The 16,344-nt window shown below is 38.6% G+C and overlaps 1 protein-coding gene across 5 annotated transcripts in view; it reads left to right on the top strand.

Annotated features, from left to right (window-relative positions):
* Positions 1-16,344, top strand: part of NBEAL1 (neurobeachin like 1) — a 212,068-nt gene that overhangs the window by 151,503 nt on the left and 44,221 nt on the right. For all 5 annotated transcript variants that reach the window (XM_058439532.1, XM_032754888.2, XM_058439546.1 and 2 more), the window contains 6 exons: positions 4,169-4,317; positions 5,250-5,383; positions 7,751-7,855; positions 9,948-10,043; positions 10,753-10,877; positions 13,192-13,332. In XM_058439532.1, coding sequence (XP_058295515.1) covers positions 4,169-4,317; positions 5,250-5,383; positions 7,751-7,855; positions 9,948-10,043; positions 10,753-10,877; positions 13,192-13,332 — 750 coding nt within the window. The remainder of the gene's footprint in view (positions 1-4,168; positions 4,318-5,249; positions 5,384-7,750; positions 7,856-9,947; positions 10,044-10,752; positions 10,878-13,191; positions 13,333-16,344) is intronic.

The raw sequence follows: 16,344 nt of genomic DNA, 5'->3' as shown, positions 1-16,344 counted from the left end.
TCTTTATTCATAGTCTCTATTTGATTAGCTTCATTGCCGTAATTCCCTTTAATTCTTTAAACATAGTTTCCTTTTGTTCTTTTGATGTATTTATGATAGCTACTTTGAAGCCATTGTTAAATTGAACATCAGAGGTCCCCCAGAGACAGTTTCTTTTTATTGCTTTTGTGTTTATGGCTCATACTTTCCTTTTTCTTTGTTTTCTCATAATTTTTGTAAAAAAAACTATACACTTTTGATAACAAACTGTAGCCAATCTGGCTTCTGATCTCCCTCTGTTATGCTTGTTACTGTTGTGATTTTGTTTGTTTGTTTACTTTCCCAGATTAATTCTGTGGAGCCTGTTTTAACCGGCTGTGTGTTGCCAATGATGTCTCTATTCATTGGGATTTTTTTGTTTTGTTTTTTGTTGTAAAACCTGGCCTAGTAGGGATTGTCTGTGAGTCAGCATAGCTTGGTGGTCAGTCATTGGTTAGAGGTTGTGTTTAACCCCCTGATCCAGCTGAGTGCTATAGCTCATGAGTATAATCCCAGCTATTCAGGAGGCTGAGGCAAGAGGATCACTAAAGGGCAGGAGTTTGAGACCAACCTGAGCAACATGGTGAGACCCTCTCTCTGAGAAAATAGGCCAGGCACGGTGGCTTACACCTGTAATCCCAGCACTTTGGGAGGCCAAGGCGGATGGATCACGAGGTCAGGAGATTGAGATCATCCTGACTAACACGGTGAAACCCTGTCTCTACTAAAAATACAAAAAATTAGCTGGGTGTGGTGGCGGGTGCCTGTAGTCCCAGCTACTCCGGAGGCTGAGGCAGGAGAATGGCGTGAACCCGGGAGGCGGAGCTTGCAGTGAGCCGAGATTGCGCCACTGCACTCCAGCCTGGGCGACACAGCGAGACTCCATCTCAAAAAAAAAATAGGTCAGGCGTGGTGGATCACGCCTGTAATCCCAGCACTTTGGGAGGCCGAGGCAGGTGGATCACAAGGTTAGGAGATTGAGATCATCCTGGCCAACATGGTGAAACTCTGTCTCTACTAGAAATACAAAAATTAGCCAGGCGTGGTGGCACGTGCCTGTAGTCCCAGCTATTCAGGAGGCTGAGGCAGGAGAATCGCTCCAACTCAGGAGGCAGAGGTTGCAGTGAGCTGAGATCACTCCACTGCACTCCAGCCTGGGTGACAGAGCAAGACTCCACTCGAATAAATAAATAAATAAATAGCCAGCATCGTGGTGGTGTGTGCCTATAGTCTTAACTATTGGGAAGGCTGAGGCAAGAAGATCCTTTGAGTCCAGGAGTTGAAAGCTGCAGTAAGCTATGATCACCCCACTGCAGTGCAGCCTGGGTGACACAGCCAGACCCTATCTCTAAAATAAATAAATAAATAAGCAAGACCCCCCCCCATCTCTAAATAAACAAACCCCTTGATCCAGTAAGACTGCCATCCTTTGCCAGTGGATCTGTACATGGCTCAGGGATTACCTTTAAAGTTCATGATTTGTATATCTGCCCTAATGTGAGTTTTGGGGGTTTTGTTTTGTTTTGATTTGATTTGATTTTTTTTTTTTTTTTTTTTGAGTTGGAGTCTTACTCCGTCACCTAGGCTGGAGTGCAGTGGCGCGATCTCGGCTCATTGTAACCACCGCCTCTTGGGTTTGAGTAATTCTCATGCCTCAGCCTCTCAAGTAGCTGGAATTACAGGCTTGTGCCACTACGCCCAGCTAATTTTTTGTATTTTTTGTAGAGATGGGTTTCACCATGTTGGCCAGGCTAATTTCAAACTCCTGACCCCAAGTGATGCTCCCACCTTGGCAACCCAAAGTGCTGGGACTACAGGTGTGAGCCACTGCACCCAGCCTAATATTTAACTTTCTATGTTCGTAAAGCCACATATTCAGCCAAGAATGAGTAGCTATGTCCCAAATATATTATTTGTTTACATTATAAACTACACATGGCAAATATTTCTTTGAAGCTCATTTTAATATTACAAATTGAGGGCCAGGCATGGTGGCCCTCAATTTGTCAGCACTTTGGGAGGCCGAGGTGGACAGATCACTTGAGCTGAAGAGCTCCAGACCAGCCTGGGCAACATGGCAAAATTCCGTCTCTACCAAAAATACAAAAAATTAACTTGGCGTGGTAATGTGAGCCTTTGGTCTCAGCTACTTGGGAGGCTGAAGTGGGAGGAATGTTTGAGCCTGGAAGGTGGAGGTTACAATGAGGCAAGATTGCACCACTGCACTCCAGCCTGGGTGTCATGAGTGAGACCCCATCTCAAAAAATATATATATTACAAATTGACTAGATTCAGTAGTATCCTTTGGTGGCATAATCAGGATTTTTATTTGTGTTAGTTCAGTAATTTTTTTTAGATTTCCTTTATTATTTTCAGGGTACTGGGTAGGGGCAGTTATATAGGGAACTATCTTGGTGGATATTCAGTTGGCTTTTTAATTGGGATTTTTTTTTCTTTCTTTGATGACGAGTGAATTTAATGGATGTCAGACTCATTTGTTTTACACTGAAGAACCAAAATACTTTTTGTCATTTAATATAAATAACCCTCAGACTATTTACTTTTTAAGGGTTACTCATTGCTCTATTTATCACTGTAAATATTAGTATTTCAGTGTTTGGGAAAACATTCTTTCCAGTAATTATTTTTTAAAAAAAGAAAAGCTTAGTTTTAAATAAATGGTTGCAACATTACAAACTTAAATTGGTGATACAGAACTTCTCATGGAAACCCACTAAAAATAAAATTAGACTTAGTCATTGGTACCCTGGACATAAGGCAGATATGAAATGTCTAGGACCAGAGAGTAGCTGGCTTAAAAGATTTACTTGAATAATATTCTGTGAGTGGTAGGAGCTCCCATTCCTCTTTTTTTTTTTTTTTTTTTTTTGAGACAGGGTTTTGCTCTTGTTGCCCAGGCTGGAGTGCAATGGTGTGATCTCGGCTCACCGCAACCTCCATCTCCCAGATTCAAGTGATTCTTTTGCCTCAGCCTCCCAAGTAGCTGGGATTACAGGCAAGTGCCACCACCCCCGGCTAATCTTGTATTTTTAGTAGAGACGGGGTTTCTGCATGTTGGTCAGGCTGGTCTTGAACTCCCAACCTCAGGTGATCTGCCCACCTTTGCCTCCCAAAGTGCTGGGATTACAGGCATGAGCCACTGCGCCCACCCAGGAGCTCCTATTTCTATACTTGGCAGTTAAAGTCACCTAGGCCACCAAAAGACTGTCTCTCCAGTTACTTCCTCCAGCAAATATAAATATTCCTCCTAATGTGAGGTGACTTCACTTTAAGTAAGGTATGGCAATAGTAGCTCTTTGCATTATCTCCAGTTCCCTTGTTAGGGGAATGCTATGATGGTGATGCTCTCTAGTTTTAGTTACTCTTGAAAGTCTCATTTTATAGTTTAAGATTCATATTTAGTACTTCTAATAATTATTTACAAACACCACTACAATGCAGTCTTAGTCACAGATTCATGTATTTTGTGGGTCAATTCATGTCTCCCAGAATATAACTAAAATGACATGACCAATATTGCCTTATTTTTCAACTGTCCTCTGCTAGTTGCTTTACAGGTTCACTGTGTTTTATTATAATGGGTCATATAAAATCAGGATGTAAAGCTTATTTTTAATGAAACTGAATCATTGAGTAATAAAAATATTTGGACACTAAGTAATTTAATATGCAGAATACTTCTTGAGGGTAATTCAGATATTCTTTCCTGGACATTAATTTGACAGATAAGTGATTTATATTTGAGGCCAGGCACGGTAGCTCATGCATATTATCCCAGCACTTTGGGAGACCGAGGTGGGTGGATCCCTTGAGCTCAGGAGATCAAAACCAGCCTGGGCAACATGGCAAAACTCCACCTCTATCAAAAATATAAAAATTAGCTGGGCATGGTGGCATGCACCTGTATTCCCAGCTACTTGGGAGGCTGAGGTGGGAGGATTTCTTGAGCCCAGGAGGCAGAGGTTGCAGTGATTGAGCCGACATTGTGCCACTGCACTCCAGCCTGGGTGACAGCAAGACCTTGTCTCAAAAACAAGAAAAAGAGATTGAATTTAAATATGGTATTCTTTTCTATTTAAGAAAAATAAATGGTTAGATTTTTCTGTTTATTGGCTTTTTGTTTTTACAGTGATGAGAAAGAAGAACAGGATCAAAAAGAAAAATTGGTATTGATGGAAGACTGTGAACTCATTACAATAATTGATGTAATTCCTGGCAGATTAGAAATCACTACTCAACACATTTACTTCTATGATGGCAGCATTGAAAAAGAAGATGGTGAGGAGTTCTGGAAAAAACAATTTTTGCTGTTCAATAATTAAGTATCCAATTTATCAGTCATAAATTAGAAGAAGAAAGCAGTAAGATAGAACTGTCTATCATGCAAAAGGAGAAATGGAAAGTCAGCAAGGAGTCAAATTTGTTATTCACCAAGGTGTGGAAGGGAATGCTTTTTAAAAATTATCAGTGCATTTTTAAGAGTTTGGCTAGAGGGAATTGCTGTAAACATAAGTTACAAAATACGGTGTTTGTTATTATTATTTTTTTGAGATGGAGTTTCGCTCTTGTTGCCCAGACTGGAGTGCAATGGTGCGATCTCGGCTCACTGAGACCTCTGCCTCCTGGGTTCAAGCAATTCTCCTGCTTCAGCCTCCCTAGTAGCTGGGCTTACAGGCATGTGCCACCATGCCCGGCTAATTTTGTATTTTTTTTTTTTTAGTAGAGACGGGGTTTCTCCATGTTGGTCAGGCTGGTCTCAAACTCCCGACCTCATGTGATCCACCCACCTCAGCCTCCCAAAGTGCTGGGATTACAGGTGTGAGCCACTGCACCCAACCTAATACAGTCTTCATTTTATCATACCTTTGTATGTGTACTTATTCCTATAGGCTTCTCATGTCATCCTTTATGTGATAATAAAAGGATGATTAAATCTAAGATGCCAGCATACAGAGAAAAGGAAAACTGTTTCTGAGATGTATTCAGAATTATATTGTATTCCAATGGGAAGGCAGTAGAATAGTTATAGAACTTTAACATAATTTAAAAGAACCAGTTTAAGTATCCAACACATTTAACAAATGGTTTATATAGTATAGAATTTGAATTTCTTTTTCCTAAAACCTTTTGTCAAGAACTAAGAGGTATTTTCTACATAGCATGAGTAACTTTATATGATATCTCAGTCACAAGATTTCTTCTGTTTTCAGGAGTAGGCTTTGATTTCAAGTGGCCTCATTCTCAAATTCGGGAGATTCACCTCCGGCGTTACAACTTAAGAAGATCAGCCCTTGAGATTTTTCATGTTGACCAATCCAACTACTTTCTCAATTTCAAAAAAGAGGTATGTATTATGGTTTCAGGAAATCCCAAAATACTAGCTTTAAATACGTTTTCAGCTAGTGAGCTCTAATGGGACTTTGGGCTGTATTCTTTTGTCAAGACAAAATGTTAGAGGAAAAAATATATACTTTGGGGGCTAATCAGCGTATGAATTTTTGTTGAGATTTATTTACATTTGAGTTTTGGGGGAGTTCAGTTTTTATATATATGGCTAGATAAAGTAGAATTTTTAGTGCCTCATTACATTCACTTGTGATGTAATATACAATATGTAAGCTATGACAAGATTTATTAAATTAGATTGGTTTCAAATTCAAAAATAATGAGGAATCTATTTCTTCTAGGAATATAGTAAATTCTTAAGTAATGTAAGTTGTTAAGTGCATATGCTCTAAAGCCAGATTGCCAGGGTCCATGTACTGTCTCCACCAGTAGCTGTGTAAGCTTGGGCTCATTACTGAGAATGCTTGGGCCCGGCCTTCCTTCCCTCTCTCATTCACTTGAGGTCAGACATGTATTACAGTTTGACAGCTCTCCCCACCTTGTAGAGCTCTCCCATTTTCTCTCATAGGCATCTCCCCTAGTAAAATATTTGCATTTTAATTGTGTCTTGGCATCTGCTTTTCAGAAGACTCACATTAGCACACACAATAACTAATTTTCCATTCTTCTGTGGAACCCAGGTTGACTTATTGGTGATTTGATTAAGATGTTTAAAGACCATTCTTCTAGTTTTACAAAAGGAAGTCTTTTTACTATTACAAGAAAGTTTTCCTTCATAGGAAAATACAAAGCATGTGTTTTATGGAAAACTGTGTCATGTAATTAAACTAAGTCTGCCCCTGCTAAGTACTAGGTGTTTGTATAACTTTATTGTCTTTAAAGTACATTTGTATAAAGTAGCTAATCTTTATAACAACCATGAGATTAAATGTGGCAAATTTGGCCAGACACAGTGGCTCACACCTGTAATCCCAGCACTTTGGGAGGCCAAGGTGGGTGGATCACCTGACGTCAGGAGTTTGAGACCACCCTGGCCAACATGGTGAAACCCCATCTCTACTAATACAAAAATTAGCTGTTCGTGGTGGCACATGCCTATAATCCCAACTACTTGGGAGGCTGAGGCAGGAGAATCACTTGAACCTGGGAGGCGGAGGTTGCAGTGAGCCGAGATCACGCTATTGCACTCTAGCCTGGGCAACAAGAGTGAAACTCTGTCTCCAAAATAAATAAATAAATAAGGCAGATTCTGGCTAGGTGCGATAGCTCACACCTATAGTCCTAGCACTTTGGGAGGCCAAGGTGGCTGGATCACTTGAGGTCAAGAGTTTGAGACCAGCCTGCCCAACATGGTGAAACCCCATCTCTACTAAAAATACAGAAATTAGCTGGGCATGGTGATGCACACCTGTAATGCCAACTACTCGAGAGGCTGAGATAGGAGAATTGCTTGAACTCTGGAGACAGAGATTACAGTGAGCCGAGATCACGCCAGTGTACTCTAGCCTGGGTGACAGAGCGAGACTCCATCTCAAAAAAAAAGGCAAATTCCATTATTCCTTTTTTAATAGTTAAAGAAACTATAAGTGAATTTTATAACTTTGCATTTGTATAGCCCTGAATAATTCACAGTACTATAAGGATAGATATTATGTTTAATTTAATTTATTTGCCAAGATGATTAGTAAATTGCAGAACTAAATTTGAAGTATACTTGAGCAAGTTTTCTAATTCAAAGTCTAATAATATTTCCGTTATACATGATAACTTTTGTAAACATACATGGCTTGATCTCAGCAAGTATAATAGAGAAATTAAAACCATAATCTACTGTTTATGTGAAATGTCCAGAACAGGCAAACCGATAGAGACAGAAATTAGATTAATAATTGTCAGGGAATGGGAAGGAGGCAGAATTGAGAAGTAGCTATTAGTGACTATGGGATTTCTATTTGAGGTGATAAAAAATTTCTGAAGTTAGATAGTGGTGATAGTCACGCAACTGTTTCAATATAGTAAAAAAAAAAAACCACTGAGGCCAGGTGTGGTGGCTCACACATGTAATCCCAGCACTTTGGGAGCTTGAGGTGGGAGGATCACTTGTTGCCCAGGAGTTTGAGATCAGCCTGGGCAACATGGTAAAACCCCATGTCTACAAAAAAATACAAAAAAATTAGCCAAGATCACACCACTGCACTCCAGCCTAGGCGACAGAGACTGTCTCAACAAAACAAAACAAACCACGCAACACTAAGTTGTATACTTTAAAAGGGTGAGTTGTCTCTCAATACAGCTATTGTGACTACCATAATCTTCCAAGTTTGTCTTGATTCGTTTTTAAAGTATAAAATGCTGTTTTTTATAGGTTAGAAACAAAATATATAGCAGACTGTTGTCACTTCATTCTCCAAATAGTTATTATGGAAGCAGATCACCACAGGAGTTATTCAAAGCATCAGGATTGACACAGGTAGGAAATTGTAATGGTCTCTAATGAACTGTTCTGCTCTTCATTTTAAATAAAACTTGACTTCTTCTGATTATTTTCCTTTGATTTTTACAACTACTGTTCTTCCATTCAGACTGATCTTTTGAATTATCTTTGAATCTTCCTTTGTTTCCCTCACATAGACAGTGCCCTCCCTGCCACCTCCTGTATCATTCAGTTCATGGGTATATCCGTCAATAATTTTCTCTTTTTAAAAAATAGGGCTGGGCGCAGTGGCTCACGCCTGTAATCCCAGCACTTTGGGAGGCTGAGGCAGGCGGATCACCTGAGGTCAGGAGTTCAAGACCAGCCTGGCCAACATGGTGAAACCCCATCTCTACTAAAAAATACAAAAAGTAGCCAGGTGTGTTGGCGGGCACCTGTAATCCCAGCTACTCGGGAGGCTGAGGCGGGAGAATCGCTTGAACCGGGGAGGCGGAGGTTGTGGTGAGCTAAGATTCATGCCACTGCACTGCAGCCTGGGTGAAAGAGCAAGACTCTGTCACAAAAAATAATAATAATAATAACATGGGTTTTAAAATCTTAATAATAAAAATAATCAATGCATGAGGTTTTAAAAAAAGGAAAAAAGGGCCTGGAAAGGGCCAAAAAATGCCAATTCTCCTACCACCAAAGTGAATTAATGCTCTCATGAATTATATTCTTATTTATATCCCAGTGTCACTTGAATTTGTTCTGCCAGGACTCAAAGGAAAGCCATTGTTTTTGGCTTTCCAGGGCTGTTCGTAGTCTCTTAATTGGGGTCTTTGCTTCCTGGTTCTCTCCTTCCTCCCACAAACACATTAATCTTTCTTAAGTGTTGCCCTTATTCAAGACCCATCAGCAATTCTTTACTATTGCCAGTGAAAAAAGTTTTACTTAATAAAGTACGTTTCCTGTTGCCTCTGCAATAAACTTTATTCTTTAAGTGCTGATCCCTCAACTTGGCACTCAAGAACAATTGGGCTATACTTAAGTATCCTCTGAGGATAATTAATGTAATGTTTCATTAAAATAGTTGGATAGTTTTAATATATCAAGATACTGTTTTTTAATATACTTATGAAAATTTCAATTTGTAACAAAAATTTCTAAGTGGAATAGTCCTTCTAAAATTCGAAATTTTAGGCCACGTGCAGTGGCTCACACCTGTAATCCCAGCACGAAGGTGGGTGGATCACCTGAGGTCAAGAGTTCGAGACCAGCCTGGCCAATATGGTGAAACCCCGTCTCTACTAAAAATACAAAAAATTAGCTGGGCGTGGTGGCGGGTGCCTGTAATCCCAGCAACTCAGGAGGCTGAGGAAGGAGAATCACTTGAACCCTGGAAGCAGAGGTCACAGTGAGCTGAGATCACGCCATTGCACTCCAGCCTGGGCAACAAGAGTGAAACTCCGTCTCAAAAATTAAAAAGTAATTTAAAAAATGAAATAAAATAAAATGTGAAATTTTAAGACGTTTATTCTGGGCATATTGGCTCATGCCTGTAAACCCAATGCTTTGGGAGGTCAAGCCAGGAGTATCACTTGAGGCCAGGAGTTTGAGACCAGCCTGGGCAACAAAGCAAGACCTCATCTCTACAAATAGTTTAAAAAATTAGCCAGTGTAATAGGGCATGCCTTTAGTCCTAGCTACTTGGGAGGCTAAGCCAGGTAGATAGCTTGAGCCCAGGAGCTTGAGGCTGTAATGAGCTATGATTGCTTCACTGCACTCCAGCCTGGGTGACAGAGTGAGACCATTTCTCTAAAATAAATAAATAAAATAAAAATTTTAAGGTATTCAAATAAAACATTTAATTGAAGAAAAGACAAGTTTTTTTTTTTTTTTTTTTAGGAAAGAATTTCTATCAAGACCTTCTAGACTGTGGTATAAGATTTATGTTGAATTTTCTGTTCCTTTTTTAGGGACCAATATTTTAAAAGAAGTAAATTTAGGAAAAGTATATTGATTTATCTCCCTGTTGTACCTTCTTTTTTTTTTTTTAGCCTGTTCTTGGTACTGTCAGTAATAGCTACCAATGTCTAAGAGATGTAGATTTTTAAATTTTGATATTGCTCTTTTTTGTGCTGTCTAGAAATGGGTAAACAGAGAGATATCAAATTTTGACTACCTCATTCAAATAAATACAATGGCAGGACGAACCTATAATGACCTTGCACAGTATCCTGTGGTAAGTTTTGCATAAACCTTATAAATGTGGAATTGCTCTACAGTTTTATAAATCACAGAAGTATATACATGATACTTATTTTTTATTTAAAAAATATAAAAACACTTTGGCCTTTCTGTATGTTTTCTACCCAGTTATTTTCAAAAAGTATATAAACATGAAAACTAATTTAAATAAAAGCCTTTTTTCTTTCACTTCATTGAAAATATCCAGTGGGGCCAGGCGCGGTGGCTCATGCTTGTAATCCCAGCACTTTGGGAAGCCAAGGCGGGTGGATCACCTGAGGTCAGAAGTTTGAGACGAGCCTAGTCAACATGGTGAAACCCCGTCTCTACTAAAAATACAAAAATTAGCTGGGCGTGGTGGTGCACACCTGTAATCCCAGCAACTCAGGAGGCTGAGGCAGGAGAATCGCTTAAACTCAGCAGGCAGAGATTGCAGTGAGCCGAGATCATGACACTGCACTCCAGCCTGGGTGACAGAGCAAGACTTTGTCTCAAAAAAAAAAAAGAAAAGAAAAGATTCCAGTGGAATTATAGGAAATAATGCTTCTGGTTATTGAACTAAAGATGAATGGATATTTACAACAGGGAAAAAATATTTTTAGAGACTATCCCTTTTTGTCTTTAGGTAACCATTTGATATTAGATATGAGGATATTAGCTTCTCTAGGAAGGAATGTCTAAATTGTAAATTATGGCTCTTTTAGTTTCCCTGGATTTTACAAGATTATACTTCGGAAGAGTTGGACCTTAATAACCCTGCTGTATTTCGAGATCTTTCCAAACCAATTGGGGTAGTTAATGAAAAAAATGCCAAAGCTATGCGAGAAAAGTAAGTGCTTCTTATTCCTTTTGTAAAATACACATTGCTTCTTTGAATTTGTATTGATTTTTTACTATGGCCAACCAAAAAATTATTTTTAACGTACTACTACTTTTGATAATCAGAGTCTGATAATTACTTCACTAAGTTTTCTTGAAAATATCTTGGTTGCCCTTCAGAAATCTTGACTATACTTGTGTTGATTTCCCTTCATCACCAAATTTAAATTGATATTGCTCAGAATTTCTTTTTACCAGGTAATAAGTACGTGCTAAAGAGTAATAAATTCTTGAAATTTTTCTTCCAAGATGTTTTAAACTTTATAACTTAATAATCAAACATATTAAAGTATCTGTCTAATATAATATTTGGGTAGATATACAACTTATACTGATGTGTTTTCAGTAATAATGTGAATGAAGAAGAGAGAATGTGTGGCAATTTAGAACATGTCATTTTGATAAGAAGAAGAAAATTTTATAGTTCTGTTTATGATCTACCCTGTCAACTTCTCACGATTAATTTTTTCAAGGCAAGCTGCCCACAGGCAACAGAATAACCTGATTTTAATTTCCCTTTTTCTCCCTGTGAACTTAGGGATGACTTTTGAGTTTTGAATTCTAATAATAAGAACAAAACTATTTTACAAATTAACTTAGTTATAGATTGATATGAAAGTAGATGGTACTTTTTTTTTCTACTTTTTCTTTGCAAACCTTCCCTAGGATTTTTACGATGTTTAATATTTGATTTGACTTGATTTACCAGTGGAACTTTGCTGTGTATATATGTATACCATCACTGCCATTAGTCAAACTTTTTTATCTGATAATAACCAAAAGAAGGTTTTGTAATTTTTTAAAACAGTGTTCTACAGGAAACACCCATATAAATAACTTATTTTATTGGTAATTAAAGATACAAGTTGTTTTACATTTTAGTGGTACATTTTTGCATAGAAACAAATGGCTTTGACCTGAAAACTTTTTTATTACCCTGAATATTCATGATTAGTATGTAAAAGGAAATTGGCTCCAGCTTAATGAACCCATTACTATTTTTGTTTTTGAAATTCAGTGTTTATGGCCTACAAAAAACTTTTATTCTTATTTAGATTTTATACACACTAATTCAGATGTCACCGTTCAGACCAATTATGCATGTATCAGTGATAGACCTTGAAGAATCACTGTATATCTTTTGGTAATAATCTGGTTTAGGCCTTTTTCCTATCCACCATCTCTTTTTTCTTTTACCTTTAGATTTCTAGGTATTAATTTTCACAATTCTTGTCTGGTTCTTCCTTTTTATTTTTTCCTGTTACCTTGGCAACAAAAGGATGTTTAATTATCACAGTGCTTTATACTAGCAAAAAAAAAAAAAAATACAAGGAAACAATCTAAGTGTCTAAAAAGTAAAGAAATAGTTAAATTGTGTTACATCTATACAATATTATGTACCTGTTAAAAATAGACTACTCAGTCATTTGGAAAGATGTCTGTAGAAAATTGTTAAATGAAAAATTGTTAAATGAAAAATGAAAATATATTGTTATGAACAATATATGTAGAACTTTTATGTAAAAAATATTTGTATATTAATTTATACATTAGGATAGATAGATATTCACCAAAAAATTTGTGTTAATTATCTCTGGGATGTGGAATTGTAGTTGATTTTAAGTTTCTTCTGTTTTGATTCTCTATTTTCTAATTTTTCTACAATGAACATGTATTATTATTGCATAACAAAAACTATTCCAGGCTGGGTGCAGTGACTAACACCTGTAATCTCAGCATTTTGGGAGGCCGAGGCAGGTGGATCACGAGGTCAGGAGATCAAGACCATCCTGGCTAACATGATGAAACCCTGTCTCTACTAAAAATAGAAAAAATTAGCCGGGTGTGGTGGCGGGCACCTGTAGTCCCAGCTACTCAGGAGGCTGAGGCAGGAGAATGGCGTGAACCCAGGAGGCGGAGCTTGCAGTGAGCCGAGATCGTGCCACTGCACTCCAGCCTGAGTGACAGAGCGAGACTGTCTCAAATAAATAAATAAATAAATAAATAAATAAAATAAAAATAAAAGCTATTCCAGAATGAAGTGTTTATGGTATTTTGTTGTTCAGAAAAAAGTATTAAGGAATAAAACTTTTTTCATTTTCTAGTATGGTATAATGATGATATGAATACAGAGTTTGATAGTGAGGCATATGAAGAAGGATGGACTTTTTAAAAACCGTATTTTCAGAAATAAAATACAAACTTATGCCCCCTTATGTACTTTATTATTGTGGTTATAAAACTTTAGGATTTTTTCCCCACAGATATGAAAATTTTGAGGATCCTATGGGAACTATTGATAAGTTTCACTATGGTACTCACTATTCAAATTCTGCGGGGGTCATGCACTATCTCATTCGTGTAGAACCATTCACCACCCTCCACATCCAACTTCAGAGTGGAAGGTATGTTTTGAGTAAATAAGCTATTTTCTTATGCTATGTTAGTGTTGAAAACTGTTTGCCTTCATGTCATGTACTATGTAACATGTCTTTTTTATTCTCCTGTATTAAATTTTGATCAGCTAAAAATAAACTAGTTTGAGAATGAGCCACTCAAACTGACTCACACAAGTGACTTAAGGAGAATTCCTTTTTCAGTGTTATCCCAGTGTGCCTTTGTGATTCTTACTGTTTTGAGGAATCTACCAGAGATTTATAATTAAATCTGATTTAGAGCTAAATCTAAGGCATCACCTGAGAGTCAAACCAATCCAATGCCTATGTGTATCGTGAGGAATGGAAGGAGGAGCAATAAGAGACTCTTACATTATTACAGCAGCTCAAACAAGTCTTTGATACCACTGTATTTACACTGTGGGTATTATAACTTACCTATGTTGTACATTTTCCTAATCCTAAGGAAATCAGCTTTTCCATGAATCTTCTGTTCCTCAATAAATCCTCCACATAGCTCCCTATTTATATATGTTTTGTCTCCATGTTGCCTAATCCTTTTTTTTTTTTTTTTTTTTTGAGACGGAGTCTCGCTCTTTCACCCAGGCTGGAGTGCAGTGGCGCAATCTCTGCTCACTGCAGGCTCCGCCCCCCGGGGTTCATGCCATTCTCCTGCCTCAGCCTCCTGCGTAGCTGGGACTACAGGCGCCCGCCACCTCGCCCGGCTAATTTTTTGTATTTTTAGTAGAGACGGGGTTTCACCGTGTTAGCCAGGATGGTCTCGATCTCCTGATCTCGTGATCCACCCGCCTCGGCCTCCCAAAGTGCTGGGATTACAGGCATTAGCCACCGCGCCCCATGTTGCCTTATTCTTTAACAACCATTTTGCCTTCCCTGCCCGATCCAGAGCTATGTAAATATTGCCTATTCTGTTCTCTTTCCCTGTAGCTTTTCTCTCTCACAGTTAGCCTGGGTTCCTTATTTCTGTTTATGTACAATAAGTCTTGGCTTTCAAGAAGAGACTCTGGCCCTAAGATCACTAAACATCCCCAGATTTTACATGTACCATGTAACCTTTGATGGTGACCTTTGAAGTATTATATAATCTATTTTTGAAGCTTTGTAAAAATTCATTTAGTCATAAAATTATTAAAAGCTGAAAAGATCCAGTTATACTTTATTGCATCTTTTTTTTTTTTTTTTTGAGACAGAGTCTCACTCCTTCACCCAGGCTGGAGTGCAGTGGTGCAATCTCAGCTCACTGAGATGCGTGTTGTGTGGTGTGCCACCACACCTGGGTAATTTTTTTGTATTTTTGGTAGAGATGGGGTTTTGCCATATTGCCCAGGCTGGTCCTGAACTGCTGATGTTAAGTGATCCGCCCACCTTGGCCTCCCAAAGTAAGTATCTGATAGAAGATACTTTTCTCTCCATAAGATACAGTAAAGTAGGCCAGGTGTGGTGGTTCACACCTCTAATCCCAGCACTTTGGGAGGCCAAGGTGGGTGGATCACCTGAGGTCAGAATTTCGAGACCAGGCTGGCCTGGCCAACACGGTGAAACCCTGTCTCTACTAAAAATACAAAAAAATTAGCTAGGCATGCCTGTAGTCCTAGCTACTCAGGAGACTGAGGCATGAGGGTCACTTGAACATGGGAGGTGGAGGTTGCAGTCACCTGAGATTGTGCCACTGCACTCCAGGCTGGGTGAAGGAGTGAAACTGTCTCAAAAAAAAAAAAAAAAAAAAAATGCAATAAAGTATAACTAGGTCTTTTCAGCTTTTAATAATTTTATGACTAAATGATTTTTTACAAAGCTTCAAAAATAGATTGTATAATACTTCAGAGGTCACCATCAAGAAAGTAAAAACTGGCCAAACATGTTGGCTTATGCCTTTAATCCCCAACACTTTGGGAGGCCAGGTCAGGTGGATCACTTGAGCCCATGAGTTTGAGATCAGCCTAGGCAACAAGGCAAAACCCCATCTTTACAAAAAAATAGAAAGTTAGTCGGGTGTGGTGGTGTGCACCTGTAGTCCCAGCTACTTGGGAGGCTGAGGTGGGAGGATAGATTGAACCCAGGAGGTCGAGGCTATAGTGAACCATGATTGCACCACTGTACTCCAGCCTGGGTGACACAGCAAAGCTCTATCTCAAAAAAAAAGAAAAAGGAAAAGAAATGAAATGAAATGAAAACTGTATCTGATAAGAGACTTTTGTATATTTGTACCTAGAATATACAAAAAACCCTTACACTCAAGGTGAGGTGGCACACACCTATAACTTCAGCTACTCAGGAGGCTGAGGCACAAGGATTGCTTGAGCCCAGGAGTTCAAGTTCAGCCTGGGCAACATAGTGAGATGCCTATCTCTATTAAAAAAAGAGAGGGAGGGGGAAGAGTTCTTATATCTTAATAATAAAAAGACAACCCAATTAAAAAATAGACAACAGATCTAAATAAACATTTCTTCAAAGGAGATATGCAAATGTTCAGTAAACACACAAAAAGATGCTCAACAGCATGAGTCATCAGGGAAATTCAAATCAAAACCACAGTGAGATGCCACTTCACACCCACTATGATAGCTATAATAAAAAAGACAAATAGTAACTAGTGCTGAAGAGCATGTGGAGAAATTGGGACCCTTATAAATACTGCCAGTGGGAATGTAAAATGGTGTAGCTTTTGTGGAAAATAGTCTGGCAGTTCCTCAAAAGGTTAAATTTAGAGGGCTGGGTGTGGTGGCTCACACCTGTAATCCCAGCACATTGGGAGGCTGAGGTAGGCAAATCACTTGAGGTCAGGCGTTCGAGACTAGTCTGGCAAACATGATAAAACCCTGTCTCTACTAAAAATACAAAAATTATCTGGGCGTGGTGGTGGGTGCCTGTAATCCTAGCTACTCTGGAGGCTGAGACAGGAGAATTGCCTGAACCCGGGAGGCGGACATTGCAGTGAGCCAAGATCATGTCACTGCACTCCAGCCTGGGTGACAGAGAAATATTCCATCTCAAAAAAAA

Source organism: Hylobates moloch, unplaced genomic scaffold, assembly GCF_009828535.3.
Source record: "Hylobates moloch isolate HMO894 unplaced genomic scaffold, HMol_V3 SCAFFOLD_1, whole genome shotgun sequence".
In the NCBI taxonomy this organism is placed as follows: domain Eukaryota; kingdom Metazoa; phylum Chordata; class Mammalia; order Primates; family Hylobatidae; genus Hylobates; species Hylobates moloch.
The sequence above is the reverse complement of the archived record's forward strand: the minus strand, read 5'-3'. Positions and strand labels throughout refer to the sequence as shown.